This window comes from Telmatherina bonti (assembly GCF_933228915.1).
Source record: "Telmatherina bonti genome assembly, chromosome: 10".
NCBI lineage: Eukaryota > Metazoa > Chordata > Actinopteri > Atheriniformes > Telmatherinidae > Telmatherina > Telmatherina bonti.
In genome coordinates, this window is record NC_136628.1 from 6,644,541 (window position 1) to 6,664,108 (window position 19,568).

Below are 19,568 nucleotides of genomic sequence, written 5' to 3' on the forward strand. Positions count from 1 at the left end.
ATATTTGTTAAAATTAGATCATTTGTTCCTGGGGTGGCACCTGGAGGGGCAGAAAGATTGAAGAGGTGGCCCTCCACTGGAAAAGTCCATATCCCTGGTCCTGTTTCTCTGGGTTTTTCTGCTGGGTTCACTTTTTCGAAATCGCTTTTCTTTCCACTCCTACTCTCTGAACGACGGCTTTTTCTCATACAGAAGCCCTGCAGGAGATCTGATAGACAAAAAGCCTCACTGCAGCGCAGGTAGCCCCATTACTCAGATCACAATGTATTTTCATGAATTCCTGCTGCTTTTATGAAATTGGCTATATATGCACCCCCTCTGCCCAGCCCACTGCTGGGAGACACCACTGGTGCTGGAACTGGAGCAACTACTGCCAAGTGAGAAAAGGCATAGATATTAGTCAGAAATTAGATTTCAGATCACATTTTGAACATTCACAACATGTCTGTAGACCTAAAGGCCAAAAAGGGCATTTAGCCATTTTTCCTTTGGACCTGACTGGGATAAAACCTCAAGCTGTCATTTGGTGTCTGATTTAACCATATTATTCATTTCACTAGGTAAACGCATTGTTTCCCAGAAGCCTGCCTGTCATGTTCTACATCAGATATTAGTCTTAAACTTCCATGTGACAGCTCTATTTCCCTCACTAATTGCAAAATATAACCGGTTATTTGACCAATTGGTTCCATAAACTGGTACCAAACAGCCTGGAAACCAACCGTACCAAGTAATATGCAGCTCTAACTCGGTGAAATCAGTTAACTTGTGAAGCTCTGTTTGTTAGTTGTCTCTCCTGCTTGGCTTTGCAGCAATTAAACATGATTACATGAGTGATGACAAAAGGCCGCAGACACAGGATGCAGACACGGGGATTAGGTTGCTTGCTGTGATGAAAAGTTGTGCAGCAGCTCTCTGGCCACACCCTGGCTCAGTGGAAGATGTTGGCAGGGATGGAAATACAGGCAACAATGAACTTTAGTCTACTAGTGTAGAGCTGAAATGTCTGTGTAGGGAAGCAGGATGCACATTATAATTCTTCTATCTGAGTATAATTGATCATTTAATTTCTTTTAGCAATGCAACCATGAAACAGGCGTCAACTACGGAGGAGGTTCAACGTTTCCCGTGAGCTGGTTTAATTAACAAGGAAGACTTAATAAAAAATAAAAAAAAAATAGAATTTATTCATGTTATCAGACATGGGTCACCCATGGGTAAAAATAGATTTGTGCTGATTTTACCTGCAGTGTAAATGTTGCCTTAAGGGCATGGTTTTTTTCTAATCTGATCCAGACCACTGTCATGTGCGTGACACCCATAGACTGTATAGGAAAGATGGACGGAGCCTACGGCGGCTAAAAGTGAAGCCAATGAAGTGCATAAAACTGCAGTTCCCCCCTGATCCCCTAGGGGCTCCAAAATGGAGCAAATCCCCATAGAATCCCATGTTAAAAAGATCAACTTCACAGCAGAAGTAAACATGTTTACAGCAGAAATAAACATGTTTACAGCCTGGTTCAAAAATCCATTTTTGGTTTAATAGGTCAGGTTTACCTTCATGACAACTGTGGGGGGAATGAATTTTTTCTAACTTCCCCATTTAAAAGTAATTTAATCTCGAAATTCAACATATTTAGGGGCGTGTCCTTTTGATTGACAGGTACCCGATCTCAAGTAAGAAGAACGTAGAACAACCACGTTTTTTTGGCCGGTTAACAACATGACTTAGCTTTAGCTCGCTTACCTCCGTTAGCTGGTTAGCTCCTGTTATTTCAGGCTTAGCTCGATTAGCCCTTAGCTACAGAAAGATTGGAGTTCACTCGATGTCAGTCATCCACCATTATGCTCACAGCCCCCTCTCAGCTCCACCTCTTTGCCCACATTTGTATTTTTTGGGCGAGACGACACGCATGCCCCTGCCAAGATGGTGATGGTAGGAACTGCCCACCGAGCTTCAATTCAGCTCTTCAGAAACTTATGGGTGACGTCATGGAGGCTCCGCCCTTTTTTTTCATACAACACACCTGATTTAAATCAGTGTGTATTTAGCAGATATGTGCAGAGTTTGTCTGATTCTGGGTCAGGTGTGTTGCAGCAGGGGCACTTTGAAAACCTGCAGGACCCCGGCCCTTGAGGACCAGGACTGAGGATCCCTACTCAGAGTCTGATGGAGGCCAGATTTAGATGATAATGTGACCAACCAGATCCAAACAGTGATGCTTCATAGCCAACATTTCTCTTCACACGGAGCCGATGTCACTTTTTAGAGAACTGATCAGTCAGAAAGTCATTTTTCATGAACGTGTTTGTCTTTTACCTCATAAACTAATCTGATCCACAGCAGGTTAGGTTTCTGGCATGAGTTGCCATGGTGATGCAACCCAGTAAGAAACAGTGAAATTCCGAGGCTGAACCTGAAGGTTCCTCGCCGAGCCGCTAATCCTGCTCCGCAGGAGAGACCTCTGGTTATCTCCATAATCTGAGCTACCTTCTATGAAAAATGTTTGTTGAAAGTCTCGTACGTGTGTTTTCACTTCTCGACTGCGTTGGCGCATTCAAGCGTCACCTGATCAGCATCCTTACTCCTCTCAGTTTTCTTGTGCCTCTTTGGGGTAAATACTCAGTCAGTGTGATGGAAGGGGGAATGTTTTATTCAGATTGCTGCCCACATTAACCAGCAATCTTCCAATAAGCAGGTCTTCAGAAGCTCCTGTTCAAGCATCCCCCCCTCCCACCTGCAGCTATTTGTCAGCTGGTTGAGATTCAGCATCACACAAGCAGCTTGGATTTAGGACAACAACTTGTTTTTTTTTGTTTTTTTTATTAGGTTTGAGTTCTCACCTGGTAGTAGATTTTTTTTCTTCACCTAAGCAGAGCTTTTAACTAGTCATAGTGTAACCAGGTGTGAGGGTTAGCCAGTTGTACCCCAGTCTGTGTCAGTAATGATGACCTTATCCTCCCTCATATTCCCAGTTTTGAGGTGTTGCATAAGTTGGTTTATCGTCAAACTCAGATAAAAAAAAAAAAAAAACTCACTGGTCCTTCCTTTGACATTTTTACTGACAAAATGAAAAATGTTGCAGAGTTACTGAACAACAAGATCTAGAACAAGAGTAGAAATTGCCCATAATGTTAAATTTGGAAAGTAAAAAGACCATTAAGGTTTGAAAACTCACAGCAGCAAGTGGGAATACGTGGTACATGAACTCTTTTAAAGGAAATGTCTTTTCTTAATTCTGCAGAGAGAATATGTTCGACACGTGTCGCATGAAGCCTCAGCTTTATTTGCAAATCACAGCTAATTTATCTCAACTTTTATAGACACAGTCCAGTTAAACCAGTTCATTTTAGTTAAAAAAAAAAAAGAAATTCTATAAATTAGTCCCGTTTATAATAACTGTGTTTATATAAAGCCGTTCATAAAAAAATAATTATCAGAACAAGGAAGGAGGCTCATCTGTCTGCATTGGTTGGGGGGTTGAGCGGGCTGGATGGAGCCCAGTGCATCATGGGACGTCCCCAAGTAGCAGCTCCTCTAAACTGGGAGCTGGAAAGAAACATATAAAATTAAAAAACCAAACTTCTTTGTTTATCAATAACAGAAGGAAAATAAACAAACTGGTCAGTTTTCCTGTTGGAATAAGTTTTCGTTAAATATCTGAAGTTTATAGAAAATCAGCTGACTTGTTACTGTACATACAGTTTATTGATACCTGCGTTTCATTTGTGGTATTAAATGTGCACCTTATGACTCCATGAGATCACATTTTATCCCCCTAAAAAGACCCAACTTTAGTCGCGTTTACCACAAAACTCAGACAGGGAGCTCGCCAATGGTAGCCATGTTAGATTAGTCTTGTCTTATTTCCTCATTCAGCTCTTGTCAGTAAAAAGCTTCATTACATTACTGGTCATTCTGGGACCCGATTAAACTGGATTTATTAGATTCCCCTAAAAGTTCAGCTGTAAATGACGCCTCGGCATTTTGCCCAGGAAGATCCAACAAGACGCATCCATCAGAAGGACACACTGACGGAGCCTTCGTCATTTATATTCCAAGCGAAACGATGAAATAAAAAAGTCCTTTGGTTTATCTGATTGTTCTTTTCATGTGGTCAGACGTTGTATAAGGAAAAAGCTGCATCTTTGGACACTTTTTGCGGTTTGCGTCGCTGTGACTGGAATAAAACAAAAGTTTTTACTTGTTTTTATTTCACAACATGCCGTTTTTTCTTTTTGTTTTTTTTTTACCACTTTCTTTATGATCACGCTGGTCACCATTCGCTCTGACGTTACGTTTAAACCTCCTCTTGCCAAGCGGTTGACATGGTGTTATCCTCAGCCTTCACCCCCACCGTCCTCCTCCTCACTTCTTCCTTTGCCTTCTAAATATGCGAGGGAAAGAGGCCATCTATTTTGAGGCCATAATAATTTAGGAAGGGGGGGGTAATGTTTGCTGTGGCCTCAGGGGAGGCAGATTTAGATGGCCAACAGACTTGGCACGTTCCAACTGGTGCAGCTGAATCCCACCACACCCACTCCCCTCTCTCTCTCCCTCTCTCTCTCTCTCTCCATTGAGTCAGTGGTTTGGGCTTGCCAGAGGCTACTATAATGGTTCCCAGTGTCTGGAGAGATTAAAGGCCAGTGCTGCATTGTTCAAATGCCCCGAGATTAGTTTCCAAGGAGACAGGTTTCAGTTGCCATGAGAACATAGTGCCTGGCTTTAGTCCTGTAACACGTCCTATATGTTTGTCTGCTTGTGTTGTTTGGCTGTTTTTTGTTTTTATCCTTTAATGACGGCACGTCTCTGTTGTTGCTCGTTGTGGTTGAAACCCGAGGACTCGCCTTGACCATCAGTCAGAGTGGATATAAAGTGTAAAGGAGCTCACATGACATCACTTAAGTGCTCTAATCATCTTATACTGACAGAGGCCAAGCATACGTTGCAGCCTTTTGATGGATTTGGCTTTTAGTGATGCTGCAAGCCTGACTAGAAATCTGCGTTTCTGTCAGACGATTCATGGAAATTTGTGTTTCCCACTACGATCCCAGTGTGTCTGCTGGTAACGTGAAATGGGCTTAAACTTCCTCACACATCTATAAATGTCAGAATTACTTCATTTAAGAAAAAACTGCTGTATTAAATGGCACAATTATTTAATTCTGTCAATATTGTCACTTTCCACAGCACAGTGATGCATACACAACCAGTCAAAAGTTTGGACACACTTTCCCATTGAATTTATCAGGGAAATGTGTCCAAACTATTGACTGGTTGTGTAAAGTACAGCAGAAGAAGAGTTTTAAGCTTTGTAAATGTTCAGTAACTGGGTTAAATAAAGTAAATGATTGACCTAACGTAACACTGAAATTAAATCTAATGCTGTTCGCAGAAATTCAAATGACAATAAAGAGGTCGCTAAGCAACACAGTACTGATAGACATCTTTATTTAGGATGGAAATGTGATAAATAATGGTGTCGTCGTGGATCCATCACTGTGCATTTACCTTATAGAGTCTGAAGTCTGGAAGATAAACCTCCTGGACAGGATAAAGATGCCTGACGGTTTAGTGTACCTTTAAGGGTTAAATGTGCGCTGGATGAGATGGAAAAGGGAGAATAAATTGTATGGAATAGTTGACCAATCAGAAATGTTCACTGCTGTTTTGCGGGGTTGACCCCCTCCACCCCCCTCATTCCATATTAGTTTATTCCCTGCTTATTGATATGGGAATGGTTGGATCCTACAACAAACTGCTGGATCCGCAGGAGGACATTCATGTCAGGAAGACTGTTTTCTTTGTGTTTAATGCTAGCATGCTAACGCACCAGATAGGGATGGTGAAGATGTTAAATATTTGCATGTTAGTTGCTGGAAATGTCTCATCCAGTATCAAACCCTCTGATGTCTGCAGAGCTGCTTTGAATGCAGGTCACAGCTGCTGCATGTGTACATGAACACAACATCAGTCCCATTTAGGCGACGTCTGCCTCCCTTAACTTCCCTCCTGTGGTCACTGCAGAGGCATGGCTCAGATGAGGAAGCTGGCATGTGACGGCATCAGGACGAACTCCCGCGGCGAGCCGCAGCCATCGCTGGTGTCGGCCAGACAGGAGATCCTCACCAGCCTGGTGTCTGCCCTGGACTCAGTGGTACGCTCAACATTTGTTTGTTGTCTTCCCCAGAGTTTCTGCTTATGATTTACAGGCAACGTATTTCTGCGTCTGTGTTCCAGTGCATGGCGATGTCCAAGCTGAATGCGGAGGTGGCGTGCGTCACCGTGCACGAGGACAGCGTGATCGCCGTTGGGACTGAGAAAGGCAGAGTGTTCCTCAACTCCAGGAGGGAAATCCAAACAGACTTCTACAAGTTTTGCCGTAAGCTGTGATCTGAATGTTGGTTTCTAAGATTTTATATTGGTTTTATGCTGGTTTTTTTACGGTTTTGTGATCATTCATTCATTCGTTCATTATCCGTACCGCTTCGTCCGATGAAGGGTCGCGGGGAAGCTGGAGTCTATCCCAACAGGCTTTGGGCGAAAGGCAGGGTGCACCCCTCATGTTGAGACAAATTCAGCCAAAAAGCTCAAGTTACTGCAGCTGGCAGTTTTACTCCACATCAGATTACTTTAACATGAAACAATTAGATCCCGAAGCCGATGCAGCCCCACATTTTCCCTTTCATCAGACAAAACGACTGACCAGCAAACTTTCTGTCACGTCCCATTTAGCAAAGGCCATTTTATGCATTATGTGTGCACATCACGGACACAGCCTTTAACAACTTGTATTACTTTTTCAGCAGCAATCATGCTCCAGAGTTGTTCCTAGAAACAATAATGTAGATTTTGTAATGGTTATGGGTCAGAACTAAGCAATGGTGCATACAAACATTTAATCTTTTTCACAGTTTCTGTCACATTTCAATTTACTGCTTTCGTTTCTAGCAGGATACTAAGCACCCCCAGTTTGAGGGAAGAGACGTCCAATTATAGTTTTAATGCAAATACAAGATGAATTAGTTTTCCGATGCTTTCTAAATGACTTAATGTGGGCCGCCAAGTTGGTATTTTTAACATGTATTAAGACACAAGTAATCTGTTTCTCATTATAATATATATATATATATATATATATATATATATATAAATCAGTTGTGCTCATATTTATTCATACCCTTTCATTAAAGAAGGAAAAAAAAACGTCTGCCTGTAAAATAAGCTGTAATTGACTAAAGTAATAATAAATTAAAAAAATTATGAAAACCATGACATTATTTTCTAATTCTTGTTCAATAGAAATATTTTTTAAAAAAGCAAACAAATAAGATAATTTCTTACATATTACATCAGTCATAAACTAATATTATGTTGAACAATCCTTTAATGTTTCCGCTCCAGTCAGGTGTTTTCTGTTCCTCTCAGTCAGACTTCTGCACCTGTTGACAGGTATTTTGTCCCACTGTTCAACAGAAAAGTGCTCTAATTTGTCCAGGACCACTTTGTTTGTTTGTTTTTTCTTTCTTCAACTCAAATAAAAGAAAAAACAGTGTCTTGTATGACTAAATTATATATTTAAAAAATTACAGTACTGTTTCTTTTTTATTTCTCCAGTTATTTGAGTGACTGCTGTAAATTCAGCCTTTTCTTTAATGAAAGGGGATGAATACATGTGAGCACAACTGTGTCTATATATATGTATGTATATATGTGTGTGTGTGTGTGTGTGTATATATATATATATATATATATATATATATATATATATATATATATAGAGAGAGAGAGAGAGAGAGAGAGAGAGAGAGAGATTTTCTATATCTATATATATATATGTGTATATGTATGTATATATATGTATATGTATGTATATGTATATATATATATATATATGTATATATATATATATATATATATATATATGTATATATATATATATATATATGTATATGTGTGTGTGTGTGTGTATATATATATATATATATATATATATATATATATATATATATATATATATATATATATATATATATATATCTCAGCAAAAACTGAACGTATAAACTGGATGGATAGTCAGAGAGAAACTTTAGGAGAACGCAGGAAGCTTGAATGATCAAAGTGAAATGGAAGAAAAACAGCAGTAGAACTCAGTGGGATGTTTAATAGTGGAAGTAAGAACATTTCCACATGAACAATGTGAAGAAAGTCAAGGGACTGAACGGCTGTGCCGCCAGAAGAGACCACTGATACTAACTGTTGATGCTAACTGGAGAAAAAGCTTCGGTTTGTCAGGAAGCAGAAGGACTGGACTCTGGAGATGGAGAAGGTCACGTGGTCTGATGAGTCCAGACTGACCCTGTTCCAGAGTGACGGGAGCATCAGGGCATGAAGAGAGGCTGGTGATGTGATGCAGACATCATGTCTAGTGTCTGCTGTACAAGCCTGTAGGGGAAGTCAATGATCTGGGGCTGCTGCAGCGGGTCAGGTCTAGGTTCCGGTCTAGGTTCAGGTTTAGATTCCGATCTAGGTTCTGGTCTAGGTTCAGCAAACTGATTGAGCAGGTTATTTAATCTTCCCTGATGGCGCGGCCAGCACCAGGATTCATTGGGCTCAGGTTGTAGAAGAGGGGTTCAGGGAACAGTAGACATCAGTTTCATCCATGGATTGGTCTCCACAGAGTCTAGATCTGGACCCGGTGCAGAATCTTTGGGATGTGCTGGAGAAGACTGTGCAGTGGTCCGGCTCTCTCATCATCATCATCATCATCATCATCACTACAAAATGAAGCAACTCTGGATGGAAATAAATGTTGTGATGTTGCAGAAGCTCATTGAAACGATGCAACAGGGAGTGCTGCTGTAGTCGAGTGTGTCACCTTTTATGTTTTTACCCAGGCAGCTTAAATTCAGTTCAACTTTTGTGACAACCGAGGTTTTAGTAACACAGCTTCCAGTAGCAGAAATTAGCATGATGGAGTAAAACGAGCTGTTCACCTGAACCCATGACCTTGTGAAGTGTTGTCATGTTTTAATGCAGCTAAATCGTCATTTCCCTTCTGGCCTTAGGCGTGCCATGTCTGCAGGGTTTGACCATTACCAACGCCCACACCAAAGACCAGGACAGCGATGTCAGCAAAGTCAGCAAGGATGGAGATCAGGGGAAACCGAGAGCTTCATCGGATGCCCAAACCAACATCTTTGTTCTGAGGAAGATGGTGGAAGAAGTCTTCACCGTGCTTTACAGTAAGACGTCACCAAACACACCTGACTTTAGATGTGTCTGCAGCAGAGGCCTCAGTGTGCTGTGTGGCGTTCAGGTGAGGCTGTGGGGAAGAGCAACCTGGTCCCTGTGCCTTATGAGTGGATCCAGAAGGACCCGGGCTGCGTCGTGGCTCACGGCCTTCCTGAGGGAGTCTCCTTGAAGAAGCCCTCGGAGTATGACATCAAAACGCTGATGAAGATCCTGGAGCAAAGCCACCGCATCCACTTCACGGTGAAAAGGTGAGCTTGTTGAGTGAAAAACTGCCTGTTCTGAGCTGCAGACGACTGTTTTAAAGCTTGTTTTAACATCAGAAACATCTGTTTCAGATCAGGTAAGTCATCGCAGTTGAGCCGGTAATGCTTTGCAGAGATGCAGATTTGTGTGTAGCTGGACGCTCAAACTGCCTTGGCATCTTTTGGAGGTAGTAATTGACAACAGACAGGCTGTAGTTATGCAAAGACAGGATTTTAATTCAGCTGGGAAACAAGCCTCCCAGGTCACACACATGTGGCTCCAGCTGGATGAGAAGCAGACAGGTGTTGTTGTCAGCAGAACTACAAGAACTACAAGTTGTAAAGGAAACAAACAAGTTTCATAATGTTGACTCAGTAGAGGACTAATCAGTTGTTTCTTACCCAGAATCCAACAACTCAGACATTAATTCATCATTCACTAACCAGCCAATCACATTGCAGCGTTTGGTCATGTAGACATGGTGAAGACGTCAAACTGAACATCAGAATGAGGAGTAAAGTAGATTTAAGTGACTCTGAATGTGGCATGTTGTTGGTCTGCTTTGGCTGCTGATTCGTGCTAATATGGAGGAAAATCGTTCCAACACCTCGTTGAATCTGTGAAGACTGAAGGCTGTTCTGAAAGGAAGAGGAGGTCCAACCGGGTACCAGGAGCTGGACCCGATAACGTGTCGTCTGACTTCATGAATACACCGTGCAGATGACTTTTATATGAGCCTGTGCTGTCGGTGTTAACGGCTTCAACATGATGCAGGTGGATGTACACAACCAGTCACTTTCCCATTAAATCCAGTGGGAAACTGTGTCCACTTACTTTCTGGTCTCTGCTACATTCCAGCTGATGCTGAAAATATTCCACTGGATCTTTTTAACCCTTAAAACGCCGCTCTGTTGGTGCACACACACACTGTCTCATATCATCAGCAGCTTCTCAGGAATGCTCGTGCAGCTCTGTGGGCGGACATGTGGTGGATAGTTTAGCCTTTAGGTGAGCAACAGATGTTTTCCAGGCATTTATTTCCCTTCCAGGAGGTTTACAATCCAACACAACACGCAGTTCCTAACAGACCTCTGTTTAATATGGAAAGGATGATGATGATGCCAGTTTCTGTGGAAGTCAGGAGCAAGTGAGCAGAAAGCTTTATGTGTGTCTAGAAAGAAGAAAAATAATGCTCCTCTGTGGCTGGAGAAAAGCCAAGAAGACATTTCTGATGCACGATGGCGCCATAAAGCATCCGAGTTGTGTGTTCTGTACAGATCGTAGGTAAACAGAATAACTGGATGGCTAAAAAGCTGCTGGAGGAAAAAGTGTAAATATGTAAATAGTTTCTGTTGAGCTTCGCTTTCTGTGCCAGAGATTTTTTCTCCTGAAAGCCAAGGCTTCAGAGTATAAGATGCAGATGAGAAAAGGCTCGGCCGCTTTTACTGTTGGAAAGAAATTCTGTTTATTTGTTTTGTTGTCCTGAAAAAAAGCTGCATGTTGACTGGGATTAAAAGGGATGAGCTTGTACGCATGTTAGCATAAAAAAAACACAACAGGGAGACTGAAACTGGCAAACAACAGCTTGGAGACAGAAGCGCTAAAAACAAACAGACAGAAAATCCTGCGAGTCAAAACAGAAGATTTTTATTTAGATAGAAATGCTAACAGACGTGTTTCCTGCTCCTCCTGACCAGGAGCTGGCAGCTGACACCTGCTGCAGCACAATCACATTACCCACAATGCCCCCTGTCTGCCTACATCTGGACGGAGCAGATTTGTATTTAATCTTTCAGTCGGAAAGATCTTTATGGGATTAGAAAGTCCTGTAAATCTGTCATTAGATTATTGTTAATCACTATTAACTACACCACCATGAGATTAAACGTCATTAAAAGTTTGAATTGCTTGATTTAGCTCATATTATTACAGTGTGAACTCTAAAATACTACAGATATACAACTTGCTGCTCTGTGAGTGTCATTGGATCCCAGGTTTAACAAATAAGTCGATCCATAAAGTTCATATTTGTTAATAATCCTGTTAAAATAGACTTTCACAAACTAAATAATTTTTCTAAGCAGTCTTGTGTAGGAGGCGTGTTGGTACTGGTGGCTCTCCCAGTGGAGCAAATCTGGTCTGGATCACGAGACCCGGAGCACCATTCTCTGATTAGCTCCTGTGCTTCTGTGATCATACGGTCAAACTGAATCTTAACTGGATCATCGGCCGTAAAACTGAGCCGTTTAGGCGTCAGTTTCATGTTACCTCCCCTCCAACCCGAAGCAGCAGAGAAAACCGCATGCCGCGATATTAACTGTCACATGTTTATGCTCACAACAAACTGGGGATTTCCTGTTTCTGCCTCTGTGATATGACATTAAATATGAAGAGTCTGAAAATACAAGCAGCAGCGCGTCTCTGCTTTGCACGTCTTTACTTACTGGTCTGTCTGCAGCATTCTTCAGAAGAAGCAGAAAACTACAGGCAACGAGTAAAAAGACACATGCAGACGGAAAAGTTATCACAGAGACGTCATTACTGAAAGCATATTCATCTAAATGTAAATACTCATCAATTAGCCCTCAAAGTGGCTTTAATCTTTCCACAGACCAGCAGAAGATTTGTCCCGAGAAGCCAAGTCCAGCACTGATATCAATCACAACAACTCTTCGGCCGCCATCATGACGCAGAGCAGCCACGGTCCAGGGAAGAGTACCCCCCAGGCCATCACCTCACCCAGTCCCGCCACCTCCAGTAACTCTGTGCTGACTAACTTCCTGTACGGCATGCCCATGTCCTCCAAACCGCACCCAGATGGAAAGCTAGACTTCAAACCCATGTCCCTCCTCAACCTGGGCAAGGACAGACTGTCCAACTGGACCGCAGGGACAGAGAAGGGCTCCTCTGGAAAGGACAACGCCAGCGCCGGTAAGCTGTGTGGACATGCTGGAAAAGGAATTATAAGCTACCAACAAACCGCTTTTTTATTTACTATTGAGTAAATCTATTTTTTCTTTCTATTTAATATTATTTGTTTTTATTTATATATGTATATATGTATGTATGTATGTATATATGTGTATATATATATATATATATATATATATATATATATATATATATATATATCATGTATATTATATATACATATTATATATACAAGGGTTATATATATATTAAAGCAAGCTAATTCATTAATAACCTATTGGCTTATTTATTGCCTGTCTTAATCTGATTTGATTTATTTTAGTTGATCCTATTGAAAGTGTTTTGGTTAAATCTAGTGAAGTAAGTTTATTCCAACTAACTAAACCTGAAACGTGAAACTTATCTCAGCGTGACTAAGATCGTTGACACAGTGAAATACAAAAAGTTTTGTTGAGTTTTGCCCTCTCGTTTCCATGGCAACATAGTTTTGTTGGGACAATATCACGAGGTTTGAGGATGGTTTTTAAAGGGATATTTTCTCAACACACAAGGTGAATCTGGTCCGTGTAATTATGAACTGGATTCTTTTAGCAAGGATGACGTCTGTCACGTCATGTTGCATTTGTCCATTCAGGTCCTGTTTACACTTGTTAACAGCACTACAGCAATAACAACATGGCAGACCTTCATGTTTGTGCCGCTGAATCTTCTGAAATTATGGCGTTCTAAAGTAAAAGCGCCTTTCTTGTGCATCATGTATGGCAGAACTGAAGAAACATGTTATTATTAACCATGTTAACTGTTTCTCGACACCTGATGATTAAAAATACTTTATTAAGGCTTGAGAAATATCAGAATCTTTATAAATCAGGAGTATAAAGTTTGTTTTGGTGGATTGAGTTCACCACTATAGCTGCATCCACTAAACTATCAGAAACTGGAGCCCCAGTTTTGGAAAGGCAATATCAATATACTGGTCTGTTGTTTTATGTTGTTGTGACCTTTAGCTCGCTAAAGGTAAAGGCTGGAACATAAAAAAAAAACAAAAAAAAAACGTGCCAGTTAAAGGAGTTTTGGGCATTTTATTGTCTCACATGAAAAAAGAAAAAAACAATAAAGACCCAAATGGAAGGGCGGGTGGTGCAGCTACGGCTGATCCACAGATAAAACAAACCAAAATACTCCAAAAGCAAAAACACAAGCAAACACCATCAGCCACCCGGATAACAAAACAGCTAAACTAAAGGCTAAATGCTACACAAAAAGCCAAGAGAAATGCACAAAAGCCCTTAAAGGCTCTGGACAAACATAAATCACTCTCAAAGTGGGTAAGCTGGATCCAGAATACAGCTGCTATGGGGTGGATGAGTTGCAGCTCTTTTATACCGGAGTGGAGATGTGTAGAGCTGTTATTGGTTCTGAGGGCAGCCACTCAATGAGGAGGAGCCCATCACAGCCAGGTGATGCCAGAGGAGGTTTTCCACGCTTAATGAGGGGACGGATCAGAAGAAATTAGTGGCAGCTGTAACATGTTCTGGTCTGTTGTTGTTTGTTCTGGTCTGTTGTTGTTTGTTCTGGTCTGTTGTTGTTTGTTCTGGTCTGTTGTTATTTGTTCTGGTCTGTTGTTATTTGTTCTGGTCTGTTGTTATTTGTTCTGGTCTGTTGTTGTTTGTTCTGGTCTGTTGTTGTTTGTTTTGGTCTGTTGTTATTTGTTCTGGTCTGTTGTTGTTTGTTCTGGTCTGTTGTTATTTGTTCTGGTCTGTTGTTATTTGTTCTGGTCTGTTGTTATTTGTTCTGGTATGTTACGTGTTCTGGTCTGTTGTTGTTTGTTCTGGTCTGTTGTTATTTGTTCTGGTCTGTTGTTATTTGTTCTGGTCTGTTGTTATTTGTTCTGGTATGTTGTTGTTTGTTCTGGTCTGTTGTTGTTTGTTCTGGTCTGTTGTTGTTTGTTCTGGTCTGTTGTTATTTGTTCTGGTCTGTTGTTATTTGTTCTGGTCTGTTGTTATTTGTTCTGGTATGTTACGTGTTCTGGTCTGTTGTTATTTGTTCTGGTCTGTTGTTGTTTGTTCTGGTCTGTTGTTGTTTGTTCTGGTCTGTTGTTGTTTGTTCTGGTCTGTTGTTATTTGTTCTGGTCTGTTGTTGTTTGTTCTGGTCTGTTGTTATTTGTTCTGGTCTGTTGTTGTTTGTTCTGGTCTGTTGTTGTTTGTTCTGGTCTGTTGTTATTTGTTCTGGTCTGTTGTTATTTGTTCTGGTCTGTTGTTATTTGTTCTGGTATGTTTCATGGGCGGTTTCATGTAAAAGCAGCAGTTTTAGAAAACATTCAGGAAAAAAATGTCGAATTTTGCGTGGAAATGTTGTGTAAACACAGCCTGAATCTAACACGTGTTAGGTTGTTGAACCTAATGCAAATGACTCATGATTTAATTACAGTTGCTATGGAAACATGAAATTATTTTGTTGACATTACATCTCAGGCTGTTGTACATACAAACCTGTCCAGTTTGACTATGTTTAGACTTCGTCTGTGTTTTATGAAGAGTTGCAGATGATGCACAACAAGCAGATGCAACCATTGTCAGCCAAGTAACAGCGCCGTGTGGTGCGTTCAGTTTTCCAGGTGTTTCCAGTTAACACAATATAAACTAGCCTGTCAGGTATTTTATTTAAATATATTGAAAGTTTTATCGATTAAATTAATTGGAGTAAATTCTAAGACCTTTTATTTCCCTTTGTTTTGCGTAAAAAGCCACATTAACCTTATAGTTTTAGATGAATTTACTAATGTTTATCTGTTTACACTGTTTAAAGCTACTAACATTATCCAGATACGTGATTTATAAGTGATGTCGTGGACATTAAACCGTTTCAGTTATAATTAAAGTATCTGAGAAAATGAGTGCTAAATGAACATCTCTGCTTGAAAATGATTCAATGTCCATTTTTTTTCATTTGCCTTGCATTTGTAGATGAGCCAACGAGACTACAAGGTGAGCAGGGTCAGAGTCCTCCTGGCGTCCACATCTCTAAGAGGCTGCTCTTCTCCATCGTGCATGAAAAGTCAGGTGGGTTCGAGTGCATTACTGAGAAGACAGAAGCAGCACTAAATAACAGCATTTCAAGCCGATATCAAACACTTCACAAGTGTTTTCAATCAAGATTTCCTCTCAGATTGAGGAAAAAGCCTGCCTGTCTGATATTATATGAAGTATGAAGCCAGACAAGCCTGTTGATTGCTGTAGGAATAAACCACCTGGCCGTAGTGTTTAAGGTTGTTTAACTTGAAGCAGCATCCGGCTGACCGGCTCACATCATGGATTCTGCAGAGTTTCCTGGTTTCAGCGCTTCACACTGTAGCAGATGAGTGGATATTTATTTTAACCATACAAATGACTCTCTCTCCATGCATTTCCTCAAATGTTTCTTTGTAAGCGTGTGACGGTGTGACATTATTGTTGTCAAAGAGAACTACATGATAGATGCAGGTGGCAGGTTTGTACTTAAAGCGAAGAAGGAAGAAACAGAAAGTCCCCAAAACGGCATTTTCACCACTTTTTCATCACCTTTTAGTTATTTTAACTGGTTAGTTTTGTCTTCGACAAGTTTTGTTCCCCGTTTCATCTCGCTTGATGAAAAAAGTGTTGCGCCTCATGGTTTTACGCTTCGTTTTAGTGCAAATTAACCAAATCTGTTAATTAATGAGCGTTAGAAGTGTTCGTGGAAGTTTTTCAATGCTGAGCAGTCTGTCTGCAGGGAATGGCCTGATCAGACAAGTTAAATCATTACTAATAGCTGTGATCACCTGCAGAGGGCGGAGTGGCTGAGCTTAACGCCGGTTATAGCAGGTTACACAGCCGTTTTACCTCCACATGGTAACCTTTTGTTTTAGGTTTTATTTAATGAATACCACAGTTGTGTGGACTTCTCTCTGTCATTGCAAACACATCCAGGTTAGTGGCCTGCTTTACAACTGAACCGTCTAACTCTGATCACAAGCAGGAATGGCTGTAAAATGTGGATCTTTGTTTAGAAATAAGCAGAATTGATTGCTTGTTTTGCATTAAACTGTACAGAATTCCACAAATATGCCCTTACAAAGTAAGACATGTCTGCTTATCATTTCAAGAAGGAGACACCGACCCGTATTAGGAGATGCATAAGCTGTAAATCTAAAAGAAATGTGTTGGTTAGAGTAGATGAGATACGCCTGGCGTCTGGAGGGAGAACGGCAGAACAGAAGACTGGCATGAAGAGCAGCAGTCGGGCTAGCTGACGAGAAGACCGCCGGATCAGTGTTGTGATGACATTCAGGACTGACAGTTTAAGTTTGGCAGCGTGTGAAGGCAGAAGTGGCAGCGTAGCAGGATGAAAAGCCCAAACAGAACATTTCATTCTTCCTTTTTCCCACCTCAATGCACCGACGTGTTGCATAAGGTCACATGTTACAACAGAGGCTGTACGGTACCCAGAACGGCACCTTAATAATAAATTTTTACTGAAAATTCTGCTTTTATGTTATGAATCACGGTTTTCTCTGAAAATATGGAGAAATATTACAGCAGATTAGTAAAAATCTGAAGAATCTTTAACCAAGTAAACAAAAAATATTTATATAAACTACAGTAACAACTAAAAATTGCTAAAAAAAATAAATAAAATCTCCCCATGTGAAGCAGCTAGGACATAAATATGGATTTCAGGCCTTGAAAAACCTGGAAATGTCTCTGACTCACATGACAAACCAACATCTTAACATAGTTTACATGTTTATTCTCCAGCCTTAAGTCTCAGCTGCATATTACCAATAATGTGGCGATGATTTTTCACAGCCTATTTTATGTGATTCTCGTTAGAATCTAAAAATATGTTGAGAAAACAAACAAGCAAAACAAACAGTTTTGGCTAAAACCACAAGTGTTACTCCATCCACCAGGCCGTCGGCAGCTCAGATGGTGGAAACCTCAGACGAGGCCTGCGCTTGTCACATCTCCTCCTGTGTTTCTGATGGGATTTACAGCCTTGCTTCTGCACTTTGCCAAGTGTTGATTATTGAAACCCCGGCTGATCTGAGCTAGCTCGCAGCCATTACAGGATAAGCTACTCAGATACCAAAAGTAATCCTTTAAGAAGATTGCATTGATTTAGCTAGTTGATGTTAAACAGAAGATTAATTCCAGATATTTTTCTTGGCTCAGAAATGTAATAAAACAGATTTGAGTGTATTGACAGAAGGGGGGGGGTGTCTTCGCTTTCTTTGCAGAAAAATGGGACTCGTTCATTCGGGAGACGGAGGACATCAACACGCTGAGAGAATGTGTTCAGATCCTGTTCAACAGCCGATACGGTGAGGGCGGCAGAGATCTCTGCAGGCTCTGCCAGACATGCAGAAAGATGTGGGAGGGGGGGCGGCAGCGCCTCGGGTTCCTCCGGGATGTGTTTGGTTAAAGAAAACTGACATTATCACATTAGAGTTGTTTTTTATCTGAAAGGGAAACTATCAGATTCTGCATCCAGGCTCATGGGAGGAGTTTTTTCATTTTCCTTCCTTTAAAGTTCATTTCAGACTGAAGCAGAATTATTTTCCTGTCTGTAAATCTTACATGAGGGTCCCACTGGAGACTCCGTCCCTCGTGCTGATACGTGTTTGCAGAGCATCAGCTGGATCTGTTTGGATAAACAAACAGCATTACTCAGACATAAAACTTCCTAACAATGTGTTTTATCAGCAGAGTTTTTATCTCTTCCTTCCTCCAGCTGAGGCGTTGGGGTTAGATCACATGGTGCCCGTTCCTTACCGGAAAATCGCCTGCGATCCGGGAGCTGTGGAGATCATCGGCATTCCTGATCAGATTCCCTTCAAGAGGCCGTGCACGTACGGAGTTCCCAAGCTCAAACGCATCCTGGACGAGCGGCACGGAATCCGATTCATCGTCAAACGGTAGCGGTCACAGAGAAACACCAACGCTGTCAGTTTATCCACCTCCTGCTGACGCAACAGTAAAAAGCTGAAGAAATGACGTTTTTCAGGCAATATTTGTTGCTTTGCAGCAGGTGCTCATCTCCTCTGGAAACTGTAACGACATTACTCGTTACTGCATTAGAAAAGTAACCTCACTGCTTATTACTTTACTTTCCCGTTTCTTAAGTTACGGCGTCGATACATGGAGCCTACACCCAGTGGTGTCAAAAGTATTCACTTCATTACTCTGGTAGGAGTATAGATACGACTTAAGTAGAAGTAAAAGTACCAACTCAAACTTTTTACTCAAGTAAAAGTGTAAAAGTACTGATTTAAACAGAAGCATAAAAGTAAAATGCAGATGTAGAAAAATACCATTAAAAAGGAGCCCTTAAACTGTGGCACCAGATCCTACACTCACCAAAGTAACACTTTTCTAAAAGTTATAATGTGATATCAGAATGTTAATAAAGTACTACACCTTTTCAGCTACATAGATTCTGATGAAAAATTACCACATTTGAGTGCAATGCAAATATTTTAATGAACCATATATGAGCATTAAGATGTTTTTTATGGCCTGGGTGATATGATGACTAAGCATTGTAATGGTGCAAAGAGTCCAACTCCAAAAGGCATGTTATCAATAACCTTTATTAGAATATACGTAAATAGAAGCTTAGCTGCAGGAATCAGAGAGGGCGACAGAGTTGTATTAGGAGGCAAACAAAATAATGAAGTGATAATTGATAAGAAAAAAACAAAACAATACAATATTCATTCATTCTCCTAAGCTCTTAGTCCGATGAGGGGTCGCGGGGAAGCTGGAGCCTATCCCAGCAGTCCTTGGGTGAAAGGCAGGGTACACCCTGGACAGCTCGCCAGTCCATCGCAGGGCGGTCAGAATGATGAATGAATGAAAGTCACAGTCCGACTTAGTTCCAATAGAAATGTATAAAATGTACTGAAAGGTTTAAACGGTGGTATTGTGGGATAACTGTGATCACAGCCTGACTTGTAGGATGAGCCAGTAGAAGGAAGAAGGCTGTACACCAGTGGTAGTAAAGAAATGACGAAGTGATTGATAATTTAACTGCTGATGACGCAGCCTTCCACGTGCACAGCAAACGTCTCTCCATCCCTGAAACGCTTTGTGAACTCTGAGACTAACGGCCTGTTTTT

General features: G+C 41.0%; 1 protein-coding gene across 2 annotated transcripts in view; it reads left to right on the plus strand.

Moving 5' to 3' along the window:
- The window catches only part of gtf2ird1 (GTF2I repeat domain containing 1), a 56,963-nt gene that overhangs the window by 1,945 nt on the left and 35,450 nt on the right, over positions 1 to 19,568 (plus strand). For both annotated transcript variants that reach the window (XM_079248128.1, XM_079248129.1), the window contains exons 2-9: positions 6,029 to 6,158; positions 6,242 to 6,383; positions 9,070 to 9,246; positions 9,321 to 9,504; positions 12,111 to 12,430; positions 15,397 to 15,492; positions 17,688 to 17,771; positions 18,182 to 18,365. In XM_079248128.1, coding sequence (XP_079104254.1) covers positions 6,033 to 6,158; positions 6,242 to 6,383; positions 9,070 to 9,246; positions 9,321 to 9,504; positions 12,111 to 12,430; positions 15,397 to 15,492; positions 17,688 to 17,771; positions 18,182 to 18,365 — 1,313 coding nt within the window. In that variant the 5' untranslated portion in view covers positions 6,029 to 6,032. The remainder of the gene's footprint in view (positions 1 to 6,028; positions 6,159 to 6,241; positions 6,384 to 9,069; positions 9,247 to 9,320; positions 9,505 to 12,110; positions 12,431 to 15,396; positions 15,493 to 17,687; positions 17,772 to 18,181; positions 18,366 to 19,568) is intronic.